This window comes from Epinephelus lanceolatus, chromosome 21 (assembly GCF_041903045.1).
Source record: "Epinephelus lanceolatus isolate andai-2023 chromosome 21, ASM4190304v1, whole genome shotgun sequence".
Lineage (NCBI taxonomy): Eukaryota > Metazoa > Chordata > Actinopteri > Perciformes > Serranidae > Epinephelus > Epinephelus lanceolatus.
In genome coordinates this window covers 1,184,788-1,210,217 of record NC_135754.1, presented here as the reverse complement: position 1 = coordinate 1,210,217, position 25,430 = coordinate 1,184,788, and the positions used below count along the sequence as shown (strand labels likewise).

Genomic DNA, 25,430 nt, shown 5'->3' with positions numbered 1-25,430 from the left:
TGACTGCAGAGTGTGCATGAGAGGGGGAGGGGCTGCTGTTGTTAGAGAGGGAGAGACAGAGGGAGAGACAGCGAGAGAGAGGCGAGCGGAGCAAGGAGCTGCTTTTCTGAAGCAAAACAAAAGTTTACATGATCTAAAAAAAAGAGAAAACATTGCATGTCCTGCGATGTGACTATCGCACATGCGCACATCGCGATGTTCAAACGATATATCGTGCAGCCCTACATCTTACCATTTCAGATGACAAGAGAAGAAGCTGTGATCCAGTGAATCCCAACAACAGGAAGGCAAAATGTCTGCTCAGGGATGGAGAGGCTGCTTTCTAGCACCTCAGGTTATGTAATGAGTGTGTGTGTGTGTGTAAACTCTTGTTTCTTCCACATGTGCTTTGATCAGTGACGTTCAGGACTTGCAGCAAGGAATGGATTTGCTAAAAAGGACTCTTATTGGCTGTGTGTGTGTGTGTGTGTGTGTGTGTGTGTGTGTGTGTGTAGAGAGAGAACTCAGCTCTGGCAATCCCTTTGGCAAATAGTATTTGAAATGACTTAAGCCTTCACTGCAGATAATTGGCATTTTCAGTGATTATCACTCTGTAGATCAGAGCAGCAGACTGTGAGCTGCTCCATCTAAGACGTGTTGTCCATCACTGACCCTAAAAACCAAAAACATCTTCTAACATCTTCATCTTCATCTTCTAACAACTTCTACTCACATATCCATCCCCTTTATCTTTTATTTTTTTTATTATCCTTTTTTTTTTTTTCAATAAAATATAAAATGGGGTACACGGTGGTGAAGTGATTAGTACTGTCTCCTCACAGCAAGAGGGTGCCCGAATCCAGGTTTGGGGCCTTTCTATGTGGACTTTGCCTGTTTTCCCCACATCAGTGTGGGCTTTTCTCCGGGTTCTCCAGCTTCCTCCCAGTCTAAAGACATGCAGGTTAATTGGTGACTATAGCCCTGTTTCCACCAAACACTTTCGTTATAGAACCTTTGGAACCTGGTTCAGATCGAGGAACACGTTCTCACCACAAACAAACCACACCAGAGTTTGGTTGTAACCGGACCGAGACCACCTCTTCAAGAAAGTCTCAATGCGGTTGTTTTGTGCGATTTTAACCTGTATGTCTTTAGATTGTGGGAGGAGGCTGGAGTAGCTGAAGAAAATCCACACTGACACAGGGACAACATGCAAACTCTGCACAGAAGGGCTCTCCCACCCCGGGGGTTGGAACCCCCCACTCCGGGTTAGAACCAGGAATCCTCTTGCTGTGAGGCGACAATGCTAATCACTGCACCAGTGTGCTGCCTAATGTGAATGAGATATAAAGTATATTTCATATGTGATTTTACACCACAATGTTCACTTTAAAAAGTTTTTCCACATGATGAAAATGTAAAATCAGTTTGACATATACATGAAATCAATAAAGGTAACTGTTTATTTTTTCTAGCATTTTATTTGTCTTTTGCAGTTTGCAATTGCAAATAATTATGATGAGCATTACTTATCATTATATGGAGTAAGTAGAAAGTGATTAATAAAAATCACATTTAGAATTTGTTGTAAATTACATCTATTGTTGTATTTTGATTGCATATAAATTAACCCACATAGGTACATAGATGATATAAATCTGTAATATGTTGTAGAATAGTCCAATCTATTGTGATTCCAAACAATAATATGAATGTGTATCAATAATAAACAAATTTTAAAACAATAATACAAACATGGATAAGAATAAAAATTATCCCTCTATGCCAATTTAAAAATGTGTGTCCTCTCTTGTTTCTGTACAGTGACACCAGCTATTAGCTACTACTGCTCTGTCCCACCTGAGCGTCTTTTTCCCAGATTTTTCTCCCAGTACATCCCCAAAACAGTCCCCAGCATGAGTTCCTCTCCGCTGGTGTCTCGAGCCAACGTGGACATCCTGGATGAGCTGCAGCTGATCGCAGCCCAGAACCTGGAGAGACTGGAGGTCAACAAGTATTACGAGGTGATCAGGGAGCTGGGCAAGGGCACCTACGGCAAGGTGGACCTGGTTATCCACAAGATCAGAGGTGAGGGACACGTCCACACACATACACATAAACAATAACCTGCTGCGCTAAACAAGAAGTCTATGTGGTTATTCTTCTTCCACTTTGACCAATAAGGTACAAAAATGGCACTGAAGTTCCTAAAGAAGAAGACAACCAAGCTGAAGTCGTTCCTGCGGGAGTACAGCATTTCACTCTACCTGTCTCCCTGCCCTTTCATCATTAACATGTTCGGCATCGCCTTCGAGACAGATGACTACTACGTGTTTGCCCAGGAGTATGCTCTGGCAGGAGACCTCTTTGATATCATTCCTCCACAGGTGCTCCATCTTAGTTTTTATTCTGGTTATTGCTTATATGCATAATTGCTTTTGGATCAAGGACTTGAGCAAAAATATTGACATCTTGACATGTTTTTAAGAAGCTGAGTGTTAGATCAGTGATAAAATCAGCCAGGACAGTGATGCGTGTTTTATTGGTGTATATATTGTATGTATTGTGTGTTTAACTCTGATCGTCCTCTGTCCATCCCTTCAGGTTGGTCTCCCTGAGGCAGTGGCAAAGCGTTGTGTGCACCAAGTAGCCATAGCTTTGGACTACTTGCACTGTAAGAAGCTGGTCCACAGGGACATCAAGCCTGAAAATATCCTTATTTTTGATCGAGAGTGCCGCAAAGTCAAGCTGTCAGATTTTGGCATGACCCGCCGAGCTGGCTCACCTGTGAAAAGAGTGAGTAATATTTTTCTCTATAACCTAATTCTGTCTTGTTTCGACCAAGGTGTTGACCTGTTGAGTTTCCCTCCAGGTGAGTGGCACAATCCCCTACACAGCTCCAGAGCTTTGTGACGTGTCTCGTCATGAGGGTTTCTCAGTGGACTACAGCACTGACGTTTGGGCCTTCGGTGTGCTGCTGTTCTGCATGCTGACTGGCAACTTCCCCTGGGAGAAGGCACTGCCCTCTGACTCCTTCTACCAGGAGTTTATTCGCTGGCAGAAAAGGAGGACGAACACGGTGCCGTCCCAGTGGAGGCGCTTCACTGAGCAGGCCCTCCGCATGTTCCGCCGGCTGCTCTCTGTGGAACAGGACCGCCGCTGCTCCGTCAAAGAGGTCTTTGGCTACTTCAGCCACTCCTGGATGCTAGACACAGAGAATAACAACAAAAATTGCAACGGCAACAGTGGAGGTGGCGGAGAGAGGGTTGGTGGTGGTGGAGGAGGAGGAGGGGTGAGAGGAGAGGTGGACGGCACTATCTCCTCATCTTCATCCGGGGAAGAAGACGAGGAACTCCTTGTGGAGAGGATGAAGCAGCAGACTCTCTCCCCGCTGTCACCTCTCTCTCCCATGTCTCCAGGGGTAGTTGAGAGGGCTAGCGGTGGCGGGGCTAAGGGTGGGATGATGGAACCAGGTGGCGGCCACCATTTTGTTTCCGTCTCCACCAACAGCTCTGTGTCGTCCACCAATAGCTATGATCGAATGCCACGAGAAAACAATTCACCTGGTGGCCGCATGCTGGTGGCTACACCCATTGAAATCTGCGTCTGAGTGCATCAGAATGTTCAAGCTGTCACAGACTCACTGGTACACACTTTTATACCTCTCATTCAGCCACATAGATGTGCATGCATGGACAAAGAAACAGACAATGAGTACTAACACTTGTCCCCATTTTAAACATCTTGGGAAAGGTAGAGCACACATGGAAGACTAAACAAGAGAGTATTTGAAGAATGCATACATTCCTTACGAGTTAGGATTTTTGGTCAGACTGGAGTCAAAAGACTCCATAAGAAGCCCCATTTATACTTTGATTTCAATGACGGGTGCAAATGCAGTATTGTGAAACCCAGAGGAAAAATGAAAAGTTGCTTCCATCAGAGATTTTGTCAATAAAACTATCTGAAAAGAAGACCAAAATATATTTCTTAAAGCAATACTTTGAGCAAAAAAAGCAAATATAGACACAAAGGGGCAGAGTGCTGTGTAATCTCTTCAGGACAGGACTGCTGTCATTTTTGGACGAAGCCAAGAGACAAAGAATTTGTATTTTTGAAGAAGACTAAAAACAGAGTTCAAAGAAATAACTTGTAGGATAAAAACAAGTGAGCAGTGGTTTAAATGTTTAGTGTTACAAAAATGTGAAGTGTGAGTGTGTCTGTTGTGTGTATCACTTGTGTTCCGTGTGTTTGAATCCAGAAAGTGTATTTATTTTGCTTTAAGAATTTTATTCTTTGTTTGAATCTAAAAAGACTACAGACACTATTTTTTATTGTTATTTGTAAAGCAGCTTTCTTTCTTTTTCATTAGACTTCATATTATATTTTGGTGTTGTGGCATAGCTGTGCCAAATCCACACAGCTATGATGTGCAACACATGTGGTTGGCTGCTGCACATATTGGTATGAGTAGCTGCATATCATGTATGAGGTTTGGCCGACGGAATATTTTACAGCTGCTGCCTGTAAACCAGTATGTCCATTAGCAACAGACTAGTCTGAGAGAAAGCTTATAATGTCTCTGTACTTTGTGTCAAACATATCTACTTAACTGTTGACAAGCTATTTTCTTTTCACTCTCCAAAATTCTGTTTATAGCTTCTGTTTCTTTGAAACATTTCTCAAAAATTCGTTTGTATTGCTTGTTTTCCTCAAAACCTTTAGCAAAATGTATTGTCTGAAAAGAAAAGAGACATGATCATTTTCAATTCCATCTGAAGAAAAAAAATCACAGATGTCAGAAGAGTCACCTTTTACAAACTGCATGATGAGTAGTTCAAAGTTATCTTTATGAAGAATTTGAACCAGCTTTGCAAAAAAAAATATACAGGGAAAAAAAGATAAAAAGAAACGTAAAATGTTGTGATGTGAAATTTTTGCCGTAGCACAATTTCCTGCATTATGTCCCTGAGTGAATATTACTGTCATGATCTCTTGAGACATACTAGGGCTAAAAAAATCAGAACAATAACTAGTTTCTATTCAGTGTGTTGTATTTGTATTGCTGTTATGCTGTGTACTCATCTCACTACCTTCAGGAATAGAAAAATAAAGCAAAGCATGAGGACATAGAGTGACAGAGCTGAGTTGAGTCACAGGTAGGGAATTAAATCATGTCATTTTTACATCTTAATTGCCACTGGTAGTGAAGTAATGTGGTGTGGATAGGTTTTTCCTATCAAGTCAAAATTAACAGGAAAAAAAGTAATCAATTTCTTTCTTTAACTCAACATTACCTAAATAAATACATAATCACTACTTTTTAGTTTACCAAAATAAAAGAAAGCATTGGATCATGCATAGGACTGGGCATTCTGTGTTATGCTTTCTAGACAGAAATGTGCATGAACTTGTATGTGCTAAAGCTCTGTTGTGAAAACCCAGAGCAGAGAGCGAGTATGGAAATTACATCTTGTGACAATCTCTGACCTCATTGGCAGCCCTCTGACTCAGAACAAAGGACAGTCCTGATACAGATACTGTAGCTGTGCTGTTTTCTATAGCCGGTTGCTCTCCATCAGCCAGCTGCAAGCAGCACTGTTTCTGAACATTCACTGTGTAAACCTCAGCACATCACATTCAGCTCGGGGGGGGGGGTCTCACATGACTGTGTGAAGAAGACATGTCTTTCTGTCTCTGCAGTTTTCACTTTAAAAGTATCCTTCACTTTAAAAGTATCCTTAGCCCCTCTCAGATGTATCTACAAACCTGAAAACCATTAATGCTCATTATCAGTCTGGTGAGAAATTCTGTAAATCTGGCAGTGGCGGAGCCAAGGGGTGGCCAGTTATGGCCTCTAGGGCTGTCACTTTTTGGAAAAAGAAACAAACAAAATCAATTAAGAATTTACATGTCATTTGTTCAAATTAGAACACAACCCACATACTTTAATCATGAAAATACACTGCAGAATTGACGTTCTATTCACTAGCGTGCCTCCACCTTAATGCTAACATTAACTCCAGATTTGTTGTTGTGGTAATGCTATCGACAGGTGGGCTAAAAAAAGAAGCTAAACAGCTTTACCTTTATCTACAAGTTTTCCATCTCTGGTGCCAAATCCAAAATGCCTTCAACCATGACTTATTATAATGGGTGCAAATCACTTTTTTAATCACAATACAATATTATATTGATTCTTTGGATACGATATTTGCCGATTCAGTGGCCTGAAATCGATAAGAGATGACATTATTTGCCCATTCAGCACAGTCTGTTACAGAAGAAACTGCCACCCCTTTCTTTTTTGCTTTTGGCCATTAAAGATAAAAACAACACATAATGTAAATAACTAGTCCATACCCATTGGTAGCTTTGTCACCTTCTACCTATGCCAAACCTCAATGCCTATGTGCAGTTTCACATAGATTGACCATGTCAGTGAGTAAAAAAATGTGGGACAGACAGAATGACTGACTGACAGAATGACACACTGACAGTTTCCGTGATTATGTACAGCATACCATACCATGACTTAGTCATACCAAAAAAAACCAAAAAACAAAAAAAGAAAAACATTCTGCGGGGAGCCACAGTGATCGGTCACATTTTAGCCATTTTTAAGCATTTTTCTGTTGTTATAGTGCCACCCAGTTGCCAATTAGAGTTAAATTTCTCCAGTCACCTTGAGGCATCCTGTTCTACATATCTACTAAGTTTAGTAAAAATCGATATGGCGGTTAGGCCTAGATAAGAAATGAGCTCTCTAGCGCCCCCATTCTGTTTAATCGGGTCAATAATGGAGGGGTCCCCTCAGATTATGTGTGGTCATATGCCTTCAAAGTTGCGTGATCGGTGAAACCCTTGAGATGTTATACACCTTTATGTGATGAGCCAATATTCATTGCCTTATAGAAGCTCAGTTTTCCAACTTTTGCCAAGAGGGAACTTTAGATATTGGTCCCTAGATTATGTTCACCGAGTTTCATGCAGATCGGTCAAACTTACTAGGAAGAGATCGATTTTAAGTGTTTTTCAAAAAGTTAAAAAATGGTGGAAAATCTATATAACCGGAAGTTATGGGTTCAGATTTGTTCCTCATGAGTAGAGGCATCTCTGTGCAAAATTTCATGTCTCTACGACATACGGGCATGAGATATGCCCATTCAAAGTTTGCAATTTCAGTCGGTTACTATAGCGCCCCCCTTTGGCCAATTGATGTAAAATTGCTTCATTCGCATCCTCCCATGACCCTCTACCACTGTGCCAAATTTCACATGGATTGACCAAGTCAGTGAGGAGAAAAACGTGGAACAGACACACCCACAGACAGAGTTTTTCGTCATTATATAGTAAGATTGTAACTGGTTAAGTGCAATAAAGTTTGCTTTAAACTGACTCCACAAACACACATAAAACAGCACATGGGATAGGTTAACCTTCAGGGCTTTTTGTCAGAGAGATCTTTTTGGAAGAAATCTTTATATTTTAACCCAAACCAGGAGACTGTTCCATAAAACGTTTTGGTCTATCTGGCTTTAAGCCCTAAAGGCAAACTTCTCCAGCCATAAAAAAAAAACAGCCATAAAACATGGATTAGTAACAAGATCCTTTAACAAAGGTATAAAATTCAACTCAACAATAAATGTTTAAGGTTCACAGACAAAACAATAATTTTTTGCTAGTCTTTGCCATTATTATCTTAAGCACGTTTACATTGCATAAATTAGCCTAGTGGCTTGCAGTTTTCCTCAACTCACAGCTTAACAAATGACATTTGTACTTTTTCTTACTCACTGGCTACGGTTACATGATGGCTTCTCATTCGGAATGAAATAAATCTGAATGAAATCATTCGGAATTAAATTCTTTCCAGGTAGTTTACATGGGAAATATTCATTCCGAATGAGGGTTTACATGGGAGATCAGTTCAATCGCCTTTATTCAGGTCTGTGCAAGGTTTGGGCCAGGGAACGTTTCTGATTGGATAGGGGGCAGGGCGGATGTTACGTGTTTACGTTTAACGGAAGAAAACACTGTAGTCCTCGCTCCGGATAACAAGATGCTTGACGATGCTGTTCTTAGTGCCTTTTTCGGGCGTGTTTTGCTTATATTCTTGAAGCAGCAGTACGACAGCAACCTTGTTCTGCTAATGCTTCATCTGTTGAGGAGGAGAAGGGAGGTAGAAGGTCGAAGAAGGGAGATAGAAGACCGTGCTGTGGCGAATGGAAACCGGTGAGTGCAACAAGTCCGACTGCTTCTCAGCCCATTGCTATGCAGCCCATTGCTATGCAGCCCATTGCTATGCACGCTATATACGTCATCGCGCTAGAAGGCCAAGGAAACGAGCATGCGCAGAAAGACCGGAATGAACTTAAAGAGGAATGAGTGTATACATGCACACAAAATTCTTTCATTCGGAATGACGAACGGAATAAACCACCCCCTTTAATCGGATTTAATTTTCAATCGGAATGACCGTTTACATGACCACTTTTAATCGGAATGGCCTTTCATTCCGATTAAAAGTGGAATTAAACTGTGCATGTAAACGTACTGACTGTTGGTTTAAGTCGCAGTTCCTGGAATTCCACTGGGTGCGTGTCTGTTGCGGAACGGCTGCGCTGGTTATCTGCTGCATGCTCCGCCGTCCATCAACACCCACCAGCTACGTTTGCTGTGCGGAGCAGTGCAGCTCCGCCGGACAGCGAGAGTCACGAGGACCCACGAGATCTTGTGAATTCACGCATAATCGCGCGATATAACAAGATGTAGTTTCTATAAACAGAACCACAAAACCAGAGGAGTAGTAGGAAGACATCTCGGTGCACCTCCATGATTAACATCTCCTCATCCATGGTGTCAACGGGGTGAAATGACGTCTGAAAACCTCTGACCTGTTGACTTCAGGCCTGCCTCCGCCCATGACATTTTCAAGGTGTAGTGCAGGGAAATATGATCCGCCGTGAACACTGTGTTTTATTTTGAAAATTAACCGGATGTTTTATTTTATTTCTGTGTGCGACTTCCTGCAAATTTCAGCCTGTATGCAATGTTTTTCAGCCAAATTGTTGAAACAGAGCAGCTAATGTTGCTGTGTTTCTGTAAGAAGTTAGCAGAATGAGATGCCAGGCAGGTATGTCACGTTTATGTCGTAATAGCATAGCTTACGTACGGCATGTGCTCTGTCTGTTGACCCGTACTTTATTTGAAATCAAAAGTATTTCTATACTGCTGATTTATTTGTGTAAATAACATTATCCTCATCATCTTTGTCTCAGCTGCTCACCATTATCTGACTCCTGCTGTTTGAGATGACATAGAATTTATAATTTTATAAATAATATAATTTATCATTTATAATTTAATAAATGCCCATCCTAAAGATAATGATATGGATCGATGTTTTCACTTTGCATCGATGAAGTGGGATCGTTGGTCATCGAATCGATATATCGATCCAGAGTAATCGTCACAATCCTACTTATAATTACTTACCCACCACACCAAAGTGACGTAAAAAACTAGTGGCGATGAAGGCCAAATGTTATGTTGCCTCATGCCACCTGTGTCTCTGCAAAAAAGTTGAACTTGAACACACAGCAAAGGCTACAGCCAACAGTCAACTAGCACATACACGTCTGGGCCATCATTTTAGTCAAACTTTGGTAATGAGTAAACATTTTCTAATATCCACTAAAATGTTTAGAACAGCCCATTAAATATGATCTCTATTTACCGTTCCCATTACAAAATAAATGTAACTGTAACCTGTAAAGACCTAGACACACCAAACGGACTTCAGAGAACCAGCCGTGAGGAAGGCCCCTTGTTGCGTCTCCTGGCGTTGCCGTGTCTCTGCCGAAAAGCTGCACATGAACACACCACAAAGACTACAGCCAATGGCCAACCAGCATGTATATTCTGCACCTGCATGAGAGGAAATAATTCTCCATACCAGCAGATGGCAGTTATATGTAATCCTCATTCAAAAAGAGAAAGCGGAGGACCATCTTGACGCTAGTAAGCCAGTGAGCACATTAACAACATAATCCAATGTCTAAAGAACAGAGCATATTTATTTATTTCCACACATTTTTCAGCTTTATTACTCAAAACATGAATTAAAGTATTTAAATGATGAAGTAATTAAGATAGTTATATTAAGTATTACATTTAACAGGGTCACTAGTAATCTGTAACCGATTACATTTAAAAGTAACCTTCCCAACACTGGTTAGGATGAAACACAACTTACAGCTGTTACCATCAAGTCCAGTATTTGCTGCAGCTGAGGACACCTGACTTGCGAGAAAGGATGAGTAACACCAAACTAGACGTAAAATGAACAGTGCTTTTGCCGCTAGACACCTTCCCTTTTCTTCCTTGTGATGCCTGAATCAGTTGCCGCTGCCTCCTCACCTAATCCATAACGTAATGTATTGTAACAGAGTTCCAGTGTCTTTCTGTACAGTGACATATTTCAAAGCATCATGATTTTGTTGAGGTTTTAGTGAGTAGATGACCACAGCACTAGAACTTGTATCCGGTTCTTTCTTTGCAATACAACTGTCTTCCTGTAAGCTGAGATTTAGTCAATAAAATGAGATTTCTTGGTGGAATGAGCTTTGGTATTGTTTTTTTTTTTTCACCCATGAGTGATGCATTACAACAAAGCAGGAGTGTTCATTAATAGCATAGTTAGTATGTACAGTACAGTGTGCAAGTTTGTCTCGTCCCAGGAGATACAGTTCAGTTTAGGACTAGATGCTACAATCCCTTGATGATCCTTGAGACTATGGGCAGGAGTGATAGTGCCGTTTGAGAGTTTCTGAGTGGGAGTTATGGTTAGATGGATAGAAAATTAGGAAAGAGCATAGAAAAGTAAGATGGAGCATGGGGAAGGCAAAGCCAAGGAGAGACATCTCTGTGGCCTAAATTCTCCCCCGCCAGAGCAGGCCGTACACTCTACCTCCCCCCGGAGAGGGGAGAAGAGAGAAAAAACTAACAGGAGAAAACTTACCTAACTTTTATCAAGGTGGAATTTAACTGGTCAAATTCCCTGTTGCACATTCATAAGATAATGAGTGATAGTTTTTGAATGGGAGCCATGTTGGGGGAGGGGTGGGGGTTGGGGAGGGTAAAAACTTAACTGGGGTCATCAGGTGAGTAAATACCTTCACTGGTGTCAATGATAAGCCCACAACACCTCCAGAGGGCTCATCGGCAACACCTGGCATCCCAGATGCACCCCCCCCCCCCTCTGCTTTTACACCCTCAAACCCTGCTGTTGTTAGTGTTATTTCGGGGCCAAAGTGGTGCCTCTCCTTTTAATCCATAGCCACTGGCTTGCCTATTCGGTTGCGCTAGAGAGGGCTTTGATAGCCTGACACTGGGCTTTGCCTTGAATTCCCATTTCCTTAAGCAGCTTGGTAGTTGACTTGCCACAAAGCCTCTGCCGCCAACGTAAACCAGGCAAACCTTCGCTTTCCAGCTGCGTTGCTCAGTGTCAGCTGCCAGCTCGGCATTCTTAAGTTGCGTTTGGAGGCCTCCTCCACAGCACCCTCCCAGGGCACAGTGACGAGGCACAGTGATGAGGACCAAAGCACGAGGTCTGGACTGAGGTGAGTAGAAGTAATCTCAGATGGGAAGCGTAGCCACTGATTCAGATCTGCCAGTAACCTACCAGTCTCTCAATCTCAACCTCAGTGGTATAGTGCCTTTCTAGTCATCTAGTGACCACTCAAAGCACTTTTTACACTACGAGTCACATTCACCCATTCACACACACATTCATACACTGGTGGCTGAGGCTACCATACAAGGTGCCACCTGCTACTCAGTTTTAACACACTCACACACCGATGGAACAGCTATCGGGAGAAATTTGGGGTTCAGTATCTTGCTCAAGGATACTTCGACATGCAGCCTGGAAGAGCCCGGGGTCGAACTGCTGATCTTTCGATTGGTGGACGACCCACTCTACCTCTGAGCCACAGCCACTCCCAGTTGGCTGGTGTCTGATTTTACGGCATGATGGAGGAGGAAGGGTATTGGTGGTGGTCCGTCTGGTCTCCAGGTTAGCTTCTAGACACTTCAGCACCTGCTTGTGCTGCCAGGTATAACGACTTTGTGGAATGTGTTTCTGGTTCGCTGGAGATGGGCAGAGGGTGAAAGTAGGGTCTGTTCCGTACCATTGGCTGAGGTTCTTGAGGTTGGACATGGCAGGACACCCTATGTGGCTCATATTATGAGGCTGATTTGAGATGCTTCCATAGGCCCGTTTCCACTGAAGAAGTTCCTAGTACTATTTGGGGGCAGCAACTACTACAGGAACGTCCTCTCACTTGGCCCTCTCAACTGCCGTGTCTCCACTGACAGCGGAGTACAAGGAAGGTTCCTGTAAAGTTACGGGCTCTGGATGTGACGTAATCATTGCGCGATTTCTTAGTTACAACATGATTGAGCTAACTGGAGTAGTTTCATGTCGTATCTGACAGCGGGAGGCTTTTAACAGATGACGTCCTGATGTTAGCTTTGCTGCTGTTAGCTGTCCCTGTCAGCGGCAGCCACTGATGCTTTCTAGACATCGTGATTTCCCAAAGCTGAATAAATACCACACATATCAACACAAAACTGCTTTGCTAGCTCAATCATGTTGTAACTAAGATATCCGCTGGAAAAAATATTTTTTCACGGGCCATTTAGTGAGTTTTTTTAACGTGGCGGCGGAAGCTATATGAACGAGCTGACCCTCGTCTGCTGAGTTTTAAAAATGCCGGCTATTTTGTTGCTTTCTGTTGACATCACATCCCTCCTTGAGTATATCCAATCAGCACCAAGTAAATCCCAAGCCCCAGCCAGGAGTCTTTCGGGGCTGTTCTGAGTACCTACTCCGAGGCAGGGACTTGTTTAGCCCCCGTAACAGTTCCGGAACTCTGTCCTTCGGGGGTGGTTCCTGCGGTGGAGACACGCACCAACGGCCCCGGCCCCGTAAAATTACCCCTAAGTTCCTGCGGTGGAAACGGGCCTCATGTCCCACAACTCCTTCCAAGAGAACTTTCTCCTCTCAACTCCCTCCCATCACATCTGACAGGATATAATAATTCTGTGGCATGTTCATGTCAGACCTTTATAGAAATTGGCTAGTTAATTTTGTTTCTTTTTGTATCTGTTTTGTACTTTGTGAGAAAAAAATTAAAGAAAACAGGATTTTAAGTGTTTCTAATTTACTACACTTTCAGAGGATGAATATTAACAAATAAGGAATAATAATCGGAATACTAGAAATTTGTAAAAAACAACAACAAAGTGTGTGGTGGTTGTGCTGCTGCTGTGGCTCTGCCTGATGCCTCCTACTACTGCTATTATTTTAAGTCATACCTCTACTGTTATTATATACATATGATTATTATTGTCACATACATGTACTATCATATATTAATATATACTTACAACATATGCTACCACAATTACTGTTATTTTAATTCTATTACTAAAATTAATGTTATTGTAGCTATTGTCATAAGTTTACCCTGCTTCTCTCTGTCTCTGTCTCTGTCTCTGTCTCTGTATGTATCATTTTGTCATATGTTGATCCATACTGTACATCTATTGCCCGTCTATCCGTCCTGGAAGAGGGATCCCTTCTCAGTTGCTCTTCCTGAGGTTTTTTGGGGGGGACTTTTTCCTTATCTGCTGTGAGGGACAGAGGGATGTCATATGCTGTAAAGCCCTCTGAGGCAAATTGTGATTTGTGATATTGGGCTTTATAAATAAAATTGAGTTGAATTGAATTGAATACCAAATGCAGCCAGCTAGCTCCTGTTAACAACAGCAACAATGCTGTAAAGAAATGCATTGCAAAAACACCTGCACTTATGTCTTTTATTCGCTCTACAAGGCTACTGATGCTACTAATCTTGCCAGGTAACTAGCCAGGTTGGCTTGTGAGCATGAATTATTAGCATCTGATTAAAGTTGCCAGTGTAAGCAGCAGCTGCCTGCTTAATTCATTGCTGAGTTACTTCAGCAGGATAATTATAACGATGTTCCTCAAACAGTCTGATGAGAAAAAAGTACATCTTTCTCTTGGTTGCTCTCAGCTAGATAGGAAATAGAACAGAATAGAATAGTGGACCTAGTCATGGCTAGGGAAAAGAGGCCAACTTGGCATACTGATTTTGTAATGAAAGCTGATTTTGTAAGAGCTAGAGGTGTATTTATTAAAGGCCAACTGATAGACAGGTGGTATTTATTAGCATCTACAAGCATTTCGCATTGTCGTGCTGAGCAGTGTGTCAATTCATACTGCTTTTCTATTTGCTGGTTAATAGACGTGGGTGGTAACAGCAGTCACACAGTGAGATGGTCATCCCAAAGTTCTGACAGTCAGAATTTTATCCCAGACTGCCTTTGATCGTAAGATCATAAAATCTGCCATCCTTGAACCTCTCTCACTGTGCGACATAGGGCCAACCTTTTATACCACGACCAGATATCTTTGTATTTTCAAAAAAAAAAAAAAAGAATCTAAATATTTTAATCAAATAAAATTTTTTGCCACCAGTCATGAAGAAACACAAATATCTTACACAATGTTGACCAAAATATTTATTCTTGACAATTACATGACCCCTGATGCTCCAGTACAAAAAGTTGCTTTAAAATAAGGACCATGACAAAAGTGGCATGGAATGTGATGAGTAGTGTGTACCAGGACAGACTGCTTTGCATCTGAGGAGATAACCACATCCTGCTACATGTATCATTGCTCTAGTCATTGTAGGGTTAACACAACAAGCCAAACAAACCAAAGAAAAATAAGAACATGAATTTCAAATTATTAGAATATCTTAGAATTCAGCCCTGAGATTAACACATGGACAATACATTTTTTGAATCCAAACATTCTCCAAAATCTGTATTTGGTACAATGCAAACTGCTTGTAATCAAGAACGATAGCAGTAGAAATGTCACAGCAACAAAACATTAAATACACAAAACAAGGATGGCACAAATGAAAGAGATGTGGCATTCCAGGATAAAGACATTTAGATTATGTGTGTGTGTGTGTGTGTGTGTGTGTGTGTGTGTGTGTGTGTGTGTGTGTGTGTGTGTGTGTGTGTGTGTGTGTGTGTGTGTGTGTGTGTGTGTTGTGTCCTGCTGCTGCTGGTGAGAAGAAGACAAAGTCTTCAGCCTCCTCTGTGTGAATATCTGCTGACATGGAGCCATGGCTTTATGGATCTCACAGTAAGCACAATGCTGCCCCTCATAGTGCTATACAAAATAAAGGAGATAAGGAGACTTCACACCAGTCGGTATAAGCTGACAGGCCAAGGCCCTGACCTCAGCACCGGATTCACCAAGTACCACTAATATTAATCTTAGTACATGGTCTAAGTCCTCAAGAGTCAGCATGTCGAAGGGTTTATTAGTAACTCACCTACCATGCCCCTGGTATCAATAACAACAAAGTCTGTAGAGGAAAGTGCATGGAAGCTGCCTTCAGTCATCAAGAAGTCCAAAGAAAGTTGATGTACATCCACTGATTTGTCATTGCACCACAAGCTAGTGAGAACAAGAAAGACTTTATGTACCTCTCGTCAGATAAGGCTTCGTCAGAAAAGTTCTGGTAGAAATTCACCATGTAGGCCCAAGTCAAGACATGAAAATAGACTATCAGGAATCTTTCTATTACTTTATGTACCTGGCCATTCCTATTAAAAGTAAGATCCTCGATGTCAGCAGAGAATTTCGCCAACATAGATCCTTCTTAATTTGAAGTGACACAGGTGAAGCTGAGTGGTGTAAAATAAACGACTTTGTTGTGGTACACTCAAAGCAATGTGAATACTGTGTTGCAAGATTCAGAAAATGAAACTGAACAGAAATTACTTTTTGCAGCTCTGGAGAAGCAGCAGATGACTTGCATTGAAAGAAGTCCCTTTACTTTCTAAGAAAAAAAATCAAGCCTGCTTTAATTATCTTCTTACAGGACTCTCAACAAATCCTACTGAATTCTCATTAGGATACCAATTGATTTAAGGGCTGTACAGACCAATAACACGGACACATTTCAATTCTCCAAGCCTGAAGCGGGACACAAAAGTGCTTTAAGACAAATAAAATTACTAGGGGTCATCCAGATTGTTGGTTGACCTGTGAACCTCAAAGAACCTTAAGTAAATGATACAATGTGGGGAGGCAGAGGATCAGACATGTTCACAAGTACTTCTGTCACAGTACTTGTACCTGTCACATGTGAAGAATACATTCAAACACATGGTTTAGTGCCCTGGATAACATCAACTGGGGCCAACATTTAGTGCAAGTGTCATTAAGGTGTATTTGAGATTTGGCTTTTGAAGCGCTCTTTGTGAAACTCAATGTAATAATTCCATGTGCTATGATGTAAAAGGGGTTCTGTTCGATATGAAACCCTGTTATGTTGACAGAGTCTCCCGCCAACCAGCCCTTTCTCTGTCTTGTCTTTAAATAAAACCAGTATCTCCTTAACTGGCTTGATATTTCAGCTTTTATTAACTTAACCAATAACTTAAAAACACACAACCAAACCTCTTGGACAACTGATAAGAAGCCAATAAGAAAACTCCAAGAATAAATAAACCAAATAAAATCAAATACTTACAAAATCTTTAAAAAATTAAATATCTTTGATTGTTATTCATATTTAATCCAAGAACAAAAAATCCTTATAAATAAATACAGAGTGATAACACAAAGAAGTTGAGAGTAGGTTTCCCCAGTCTGCAGTTGCTATTGGTGTCAGTTTGAGGAGTACCAGAGGATTGGACTGAGGGAGGTTTCAGTGACTGGGTGCCTCCAGCCACAGTGTCAGAGGTTAACAGTACAGTTGAAAAGCAGAGGGTGAAGTTAAGGTTTACAGGTGCTAGCTGTCAGTCAGAAGAACCTCAGTCCACAGTTGCCATGGTTACCAGCAGTAGCGCAAGGAATGGCCCTGCAGGATGTTGCAGCTGAATGTCTGGATAAATAAACAGTAAAACATATTTCAAAGTAATGAATTCATCTCAACACATTTCTTCTTGAAAAAAGCCTTGACTTTAATACTTCTGATTAAACCAGCCCTGCGGTTGTATGCCTCTGCGCACCAGTCAATTTTCCCTCCATTTCTGTGAAAACAAAGATGCTTCACACACATTTTCCCCTCGACAGCACAGACAATCTATACAATCAGCACAGTTTCAAGTTGGACACCCAAGATCAGTGTCACCAATTCAGTATCTGACCAAATGTCTTCCCTTCTGTTCCTGAGATATGAAGCTGAATAATGGCCAGAAAAGTGTTTTATTCAGAACATTATGATGTCACAGTGAAGTTGAAATTTGACCCTTTGGATACTTCATTATTTTATCCTATTAGGGATTTGTGGGAAGTTTTCTCATAACTGACATATGAACTCTTGAGTTAACTCTTGAGTCCTAGTATGGGTTGCACTCGGAAAACCTCCAACACTTCACATAACACAACAGCATCTGTCATGAGACCCCCATGCCCCCAACGCGCTGTTATTAATATGCAGTCTCAAACTTGGGTTTAGAGGCTACTTTTACACAGTTTTGGAGACCAATGAGCAATTTTTTTTCTGAAACTTGACTCCAGAGCTGCAAAGGACATTGAAGCAAAGCAGGTATTCACTAACCTCATGAGATGTCTACTTTGTCACCTGGAATCCCATCGGTTCCCTGGAGGGACTATGAATGTCTTGTTCTGCGGATGGATGAGGAATCACAAAATATTTAGTTAATAATACAGTCACACGGGATATCTTTCCAACAGCAGACTGCTGTTTTTCTGTAAGAACACAAACATATCTAATTCTCTTGATTTTATAGTTAACTTGGACATTTTCACTGGTCACTGGTTTCACAAACATAAAAGTGCAATTATTTCTGCTCACCTTGTGCTTTTTACACTTCATGGAAAAGTTTTCTTCAACGAGTACACAGTCTGCTGGAACAAGAACACAAGAGGAGTTAAAGACACCCCACTGATTCACCCAATTGGCCACCTTCCCACACATGCAGGTTCAGGTTCAGGCTCAGTGGAAGTGCCTCAGGGACATTAATTTATTAATGTTCATTATTGTTCTCCTTAAATGGTCCCATTTCTCCAGTTGGGAAATCATTCTTCTGACGTGGGTGTGTGCATGAGCTTTAAAGTTGTAATGTAAAAACAAGATGGATACTACAAAACAAATGTGTTGTATTTTATTTGATATTTTATTTAAAATTCACTTAACACACATACAATGCAATACAATAGTATAATGTAATACAATACAATACAATTATATTATTATTATATTGCATTACTAATAATTAAATAAAAAAAGAGAAATACATTACTGCATCATTATATTAGGCCAATATTTTATCATGATTTCTTTTTTAATTTTTGGCATAGCCCCTTCTGACAAAAACTAGCCACTGGCATGGCAGAGAGCAGCAGCACCTACCTGACTCCAGAGCACACCTGTAGTGGTACTTGTTTGGACAGCCTTTGAAGAAGCAGCCCAGTGTAGCACCAGAGTCACTGCATGCTGAACACATCTGGACACACAGCAGATAAAAGAGTGAATGGAGACATCATGTACATGCTCACAGCATGCTTAGATACAAAACACAATCTGATATAGCTTACAAAGATAACAATGAATGAGCCTTAAAATAATGCAGAAAGTACTTACAAATGACAAGTAAATGTATATGATTGAACTCCTGATTCATGAAGTAGGCTGAGTTTTTGATAGAAAAGCAGCACAGTAGAAAAGCTCTTTTGAGATCTCTCTGTTCATTTACGGGTTTGTAATTAAAGTAATAAAACTTATGAATTCTTAAGAATCAGAGGACCAGTAGATGCCTATTGACATAATAGCATTTCTTCAAAGTCTTTGTTAGAGCCATTTATGTGTTATGTTCATGTGCATACGTGTATATGAAAATACGTGTTCACTTGTAGTTCCTTCATGTGCACAGTAGGTGGTATTCGGAGCGTGTGTGTATGTAAATGTATAAGCAGGAGGAAGTAATCACTTCAGCAGGTGTTGCTTTCTGGTGAAGCATAACGTTTTTTTGACTGTCAGGTCTAGCGTGGCCAACAATGGACTCTTGTTTGATTTTGCATGCAAGTTATTAATGGTACAAGTACATGTAAACACGTTTGAGTATTGCTGCATGGACGCTGGTGAGTCTGAGTTAATCGACCCGCTGCACACAAAGGAGAGGCGTCAAATAGTCACTACAGCCCTCATGTATCAATATTTTTATAGAAATGTCCTACATTTATCACTGTGAAGAAAACGTGGTACAAACATTTTTGTATATAATCAACTGCACACTTGGCTCAAAGTAATTTGCCTGAGTAGGCCTTTTACCCAGCTGACATTTACTTTTCATACACATGGATGTGAGTTTTTTTCCCCTGGATCTTAAGATATCATAGCTAAAGTACACAATTTTTTTTTTCTTTTCCCAAGTATCCACAAGGAAGTTTGTCTGTGTTCAGCTCTAGCTCAACCTGCTGATTTGAGGACAGCAGTAAGCAGCATTACGTAGGGCTAGTAATTCCAACCCCTTATTAATGGGTCTGGGCGCAGGAAGATTATCAAAGGTAACGTAATATGCAAGGTACAATGTGCCCCACATTTCAGAGGCAATTAATTTATTTTAGATGTTATTTTAGTGGTTAACTTTTGACTGAGTTGCTGTCATGCATACCGCATGGCGCAAAGTGTCTCGTACTTCAGCGGCATTCAAAATGTGTCATGGTTGTTTAAGATTATGATTAAAGGCTTCAAAGGGCTCTTAATGCACCCAATATTTTTTGGGACAATGTTTCAAATACTTAACAATAAATTGTGCTAAATGATGACTGTTTTCTGAGTGTTTTCCCTTTTTTAGACTACTCAACTAGTCTTAATTAAAATGTTTGTTTAATCGACAGGGAAATTAGTCGCTAGGAACATCCCTAATGGGGACTGCTGCATTTCTGTGGCCAAAAATAGTTCTCTTCCTTTTGAATAACTACCACATGTTAAGATTTTTAATTTTGCTTGAGGTTTTTGGTCACATGTGCAACCAAAGTGGGGGCACTCTGGAGCCCTGAATCATAAATCTGGCAGATGTAATGGCATTTTGCTAAATATGCTAGATCACATGTTATTTTGTGTGGAGTCTGTTGCAAAAAAGAAGGGGTTTGCTGTGGATTTTGCTGTTCTCTTGTGCACGCTTTTCAGGTTAGAACAGAGAAATTAGCTATTTAAATGTGATTAGCTCATCAGCGGAAAGTTCAATCTGCAACTGTTTTAAAAGTCAATTAATCATTGAAGTCATTTTTTTGCCAATAACTGAGTTAAGCGTTTTATATGCAAATGTGCTTTTTTTTGTTTTTGTCCTCTATGATTGGAATTTTGAGTATGTGATAACAGGTGGTATATACAAACGTTCAAAACTCCAGAGTTCCTTATGGTCGGGGTCATCCCTATATTCCCCGGGTTCTATGTTTCCCGGGTTCTATGTTCCCCGATCGGGGAACATAGAACCCTTTAAAAAAATAAGGGTCCTATGTTCCCCGCTTTCCCCAAAAGGAAATATGTTCCCCGCTTTGTATGGGACCGGGGAACAAAGAACCCTTTTTAAGAAAAAGGGGTTAGGGTTGGGGTTACAGTTAGGGTTAGGACCCTTTAAAAAAAAAAAAAAAAGGGCCTATGTTCCCCAGGTACTTTTGGGGAAAAGCGGGGAACATAGAACCCTTATTATTAAAAAGGGTTCCCCGGTCCCATACAAAGCTGGGAACATAGGACCCTTTTGGGGTCCCATACAAAGTGGGGGAACCCGGGGAACATAGGTACGCTCCCCTTATGGTCATATGATGACAGTGGGAAAATCTCCATTATGACATTCACTGAGGAAGACAGATGCGGTCGAAAGCTAAGGGAAGAAAAAGCTATTAAGTGGACACTGACTTCAGATCTGTCTGTTTCCAAAGAGAATAATTAAAAGTCACCCAAAAATAAGGAGTTAGATGTAAAAACCTATGCAGAAGCTGAGGAGTTGGTGAAACAGACAGAAAGGTCTGTGAGCAGCAGTGAGACAGTGTCACTGTTGACCTCAGCTTTTAAAAAGCAGCTTGTTAAAATGAACAACACTCCAAACCTTCACGTTATAGATTGGACATATTGTACAAATCACAATGTCTCAGTGTTGCTTGCCTGCACCAATCATTTCCAATCTTTTCCTAACTGACAAAAAACTGTATCTACTGGGTAGATACATCTGAAATTTATGATTATCCTAGAGGCTTAGGAAACATTTACGTAAACAGGCAGACTATTAATGCCTTATCATGCTTAGTGTTTTGTTCATTTCCAGCTCATTCCTATCAACCACATTTTCATGTGGATCTGCGTAACAATGTATTCACATTATAGGCTTAAAGTGCAGTTTACCGTCTCCTGGGCCACCTTGACAGCCTCCTCCAGTCCGTAGACTTTGCCCTTCACAAGAAACACACCTGCGGACCAGATGCCGCAGTCTTCGTGGAGCCAGTATTCACAGGGCTCTAGAGGCAGCACAGGGGGGCTGTACCAGTCCTCCACATCAGCAGAATCAGCATCTGAGCGAGCCTGCTTAGCTGCAGGACTACCAGCATTGTCAGCTGTCCACTGGTGACTCTCCAGGAGGCCCTTCTGCTGCAGCTGAGCTCCTGGCCTGAGGCGCAGTGGTGTGGGTGGAATGGCACACTTCCTCCCTCTGCCTCCGATACTGTAGGATGAAGAGTCTGAGTCACTGTAGTCGTCCTCTTTGAGGCCCAACATGCTGGCAGGTGTTTTGGTGCTTGGCTGGTACCCTTCAGGGTAATAGGGGCCATGAAGGTCCCCCAAGTCCATGGCATTAGCTGCCTGCCCACACAGGCAGCAGACGAGAGCACGCTGGCGTTGGCCATGCATGGATGCTCGGCCCACCTGCAAACAGGAAGTGCTAGGTACAACTGCAGAAATGAAGCCACAGAGGTGAGCCTGCTGCTGGCCCTTCTTGTGTTGCGTCCTTACCTCCTCGGGGTAGTTGATTACAGTACACAGTGATGACAATGACTGCTGACGCTCCATGCGGATAAATGGAGAGAAACTGTCTAATCTAAAGTCCCTTTTCTCCTCCTTGTAATTGACATACTTCAACTTGATCTCTGGCTCCTTGGGGGAGAACATGGAGGAAGACTGGCTCCTTTTGTGTTTCTTTTGCCTCCTCCTGGGAGTGCCCGCCCCCTTCGTCTTGGCAGTGACAGATATTTTTCTACCTGTAGCCTTGCCTTTGCCTTGGCTTTTCTTTGGAGATTTTGATGTTGGTGGTGCTGGGGGAAATCTTGCCATATGAATTTCCACTGAGGGGTCAGTGTGAGAAAGATGCTCTGGCTCCTTTGACTTTTTGTGCACATCAAACTGAGGACTTGACTGTGAAGAGAGTTTCCTCTTTGACTTGACAGTGCTGGTCTGTGGTGAGTATGTGGAGTATGAAATATGCTCTGTCTCCTTCTTTGACTTCTTGTGCACAGCAACCTGAGGGCTTTTTAGAGATGTGCTGCCATTAGACCTGCTAGAATGATTGACTTCAAAATCAGAGGTAGAGTCTTTGCTACTGTCAGTCTTAATGTTATTAGTTTTACCCCTTTTTACTGAAGTTACTGCTTTTTGTTTTATTGTTTTCACTGAAAAACGTGCTTTCGCTCTGTTTTTAATTTTTCCTACTGACAGGGTGTCATTCCTCTTAGGACTGGCTAATTTAGAATCACTAGCTGTTGATTGGGAAGCAATTGCTTTCTTATTGGTGCATATGCATCCTGACACTTTATACCTGCTTGAATTTATGTTCATAACAATAGCCTCCAACCGTGTCCCTCTGCTGGAACGCACTGGCAGTTTCTTTTCTCCTAAAGTTTTCTGCAGTGCCTTTGCATCCCCGTTCATGTGAGGAACGACAGCCTGGGGTTTGTTTTCGGAAACATCTGACACACAAATATCATCTGTCAAGTCAATCAAAGGCTCCAATGCTGCCTTCCGTCTATGGATAGGCTGCTTATTTTCATCACTTAAATCTAACCTTGCTGTACTATTGCTGATGCCAGTGCCTGGCTGAATGACCCCCTCTTTACTAAAGCCATCCAACACAACCTCATTGAGTTTACAGTTGTCGCTGCTGGGTGAGCTGGAGGCCTGAGGCAGGATGAACACATCTTCCACATCGTCCAGTGAGGTAGCAGAGGGGGAGACAGGGTCCTCCAGAGGACTGACGTACTCCCTGTTTAGTGAACACAGGTCTCTAGCACCCGCACTGCCTGCAACCACAGCTGGTTCCTGTTTGTTAGACATGAGAAAGAGCACCTCAGAGCCACTCCTCTCCTCATCCTCCCCTGTGGCAGGGGTGAGTGTCTCCAGTGAGAATTCAGCACATATTCCTGAACTTGAACAGCTATCACCCTGTCCATTCTCTAAACCCCCACTCTTCTCCCGAGAAAGGCTATGTTCCTCTTCGCCTTTTACATGCTCATCCATGTCCTCGTCACTGAAAATGACTCCACCATTTAACTCCTGAGGCTCCTGCTGTAGACATATTCCTCTATCATTCTCTGGTCCCACATGAGCCTGAGACAATGACTGAAAAAGTTCTGTCTGAGTGGCGAGGTCCACAGGCCCATCAACCTGCTCCAAGTAATGCTGGTTCAGTGCATAGCCAGTCTCCCCAAGCCCTGTATCTGAATCACAAGCAGGGTGGAGGGACAACTTGCTAATTGGTGGCACACCATACAGAGACGTATGTTGAGACAGGGAATCATGATTGGAAAAAACGTGAGACCTGCTCACGTACGAGAGGGTGACTGTAGTGTGGGAGAAGGCATTGTCTGGTTGAATTTGATCCCCTGATTGGAGAGTGGTGTCTGAGGAGCTGGTCTCTGAGAAAACTAATCTGGGGTTGCCAGTCCCTGAGTTTGGGTACCAGCCGGGGCTCTTGACCATCCGCAGGGCGTCAAGAGATGAGCTGTCGATAACACATTCCCCGCCTTTCCTGGCCAGGTCAATCACAGTGGGGATGCTGGAGGTGGAGAGGTCTTGAGGCTGGAGATCATCAAAGCTCCCAGGTGGCTGCTCCATAACAGCTGCAGTGGATAGAGAGGAGAAAAGACAGTGGTGCAGCTTGTAACAACAAGTTGTGCCCAGGAGGAAGCACAGATTTTTTTAAATTATTACTCTCTTTATTTAGGCTGGTCAACAACTCTTTTTATTTCGCCGGAGTAGATATACAGAGCCAAACCGATATTTACAGTGACTCTAGCTCATAGGTAAAAAATACTTTTAATCACTTAGCTACATCACCGTGACTGACCACTTTGTTTCAGGGTTTTTTCCTTACAACTTAAGTCAGAAGGAACGTTGACATTGGCTTAAGTGGCGTGTGCTTTAATTTTAATAACGTTGGAGAATATAATTAGCAGCTCTCACGATTTCCGTTTTGGCTCATTTACAGTTAACATTAACACTTGTGACTGTAAGGTTCAGCGGAATATGCCTTTTAAGACAATCGGCTGACTTTATAACCACCAACGCTGACAGGTCAGTGTTGCTACGTTAGTTAGCTTAGCCTAGCCACAGCGAACGTTAGCAAGGCCTGGCTTTGCTCCGGTAACGTTCCCGTAGGCCGAACTACATTAAATATCCAGCAATTTTAGGTGATTCTATATTAAAAACACTAAATCATACGCTACTGAACGCGACTTTATAGCTTTAACCAATCGATAACGATCACTCTTCATTTCGGCGATGTTTACTTCGCCAAGAAGCTCATTATTACGAGAACGTTCCAACTTTTATACCTCAGTGCTCCATATTGTTCGTTAGTGCCCACTACGACTTTGCAACTTTGTCTCAAGAAAAACAGGGGAATCTATTTTAAAATGTAAAATCTTGTTTCAGAGGGTGCTCGTTGCTGTATTAACGTTACATGCATTCCGAATTGAAGATAGGATACTAGCGGTTTAAATAAGTATGTTTTGTTTTCTCCTACCTTCCAAAATTCGGCGACAAGCAAATTATTATTAAATTGCAAATGACTTTTCGTGGAGTTTGGCAAGACGTTCTCACCATTTCCGAGAACGGTTCGCATCGGGGCAAGGCCCGGCTGGATGAACAAAGACAGAGCGGAGGTAATGGGCTGCGCAGCGCTGCTCATCAAAACTTACCCGGACGGGAGAGATCGTAGCGTTTTAAAACGTCCAGTTAAGAATTCCTCCCAGCCTACATCTCTTTCAACAAGCCATCTACTCTAACGGATCCCTCCAACTCTACTAAAGCCCCACATTAAATAAAGATCCACACTCACTTTCCAGGAACACACTACTCTGATAGCAGCAGTGTCAA

At 41.9% G+C, this 25,430-nt stretch overlaps 2 protein-coding genes and 1 long non-coding RNA gene across 8 annotated transcripts in view; 1 reads left to right on the top strand and 2 right to left on the bottom strand.

Moving 5' to 3' along the window:
* The window catches only part of LOC144459400 (uncharacterized), a 70,595-nt gene extending 70,318 nt beyond the window's left edge, over window positions 1-277 (bottom strand). The window contains exon 1 of the long non-coding RNA XR_013488378.1: window positions 233-277. This is a non-coding gene — a long non-coding RNA (uncharacterized LOC144459400). The remainder of the gene's footprint in view (window positions 1-232) is intronic.
* Window positions 1-10,596, top strand: part of LOC117247023 (serine/threonine-protein kinase SBK1) — a 76,819-nt gene extending 66,223 nt beyond the window's left edge. For both annotated transcript variants that reach the window (XM_033611093.2, XM_033611094.2), the window contains 4 exons: window positions 1,804-2,067; window positions 2,164-2,366; window positions 2,584-2,775; window positions 2,852-10,596. In XM_033611093.2, coding sequence (XP_033466984.1) covers window positions 1,896-2,067; window positions 2,164-2,366; window positions 2,584-2,775; window positions 2,852-3,589 — 1,305 coding nt within the window. In that variant the 5' untranslated portion in view covers window positions 1,804-1,895 and the 3' untranslated portion in view covers window positions 3,590-10,596. The remainder of the gene's footprint in view (window positions 1-1,803; window positions 2,068-2,163; window positions 2,367-2,583; window positions 2,776-2,851) is intronic.
* A 3,983-nt stretch (window positions 10,597-14,579) lies between these two features.
* On the bottom strand, window positions 14,580-25,430 carry LOC117247265 (uncharacterized). Of its 5 annotated transcripts, none has more exons than XM_078163194.1 (6): window positions 25,253-25,430; window positions 21,471-24,172; window positions 18,480-18,573; window positions 17,922-17,974; window positions 17,664-17,731; window positions 14,580-16,985 (listed from the first exon to the last, which is right to left on the bottom strand). In XM_078163194.1, exons 2-5 carry the CDS (start codon window positions 24,165-24,167, stop codon window positions 17,684-17,686), a joined length of 2,892 nt encoding a protein of 963 aa, XP_078019320.1. In that variant the 5' UTR covers window positions 24,168-24,172; window positions 25,253-25,430; the 3' UTR covers window positions 14,580-16,985; window positions 17,664-17,683. The 5 variants fall into 5 exon arrangements, with proteins under 5 accessions (XP_078019320.1, XP_078019321.1, XP_078019322.1 ...); XM_078163195.1 differs by having other exon boundaries at window positions 14,580-15,550; XM_078163196.1 differs by having other exon boundaries at window positions 17,922-17,971.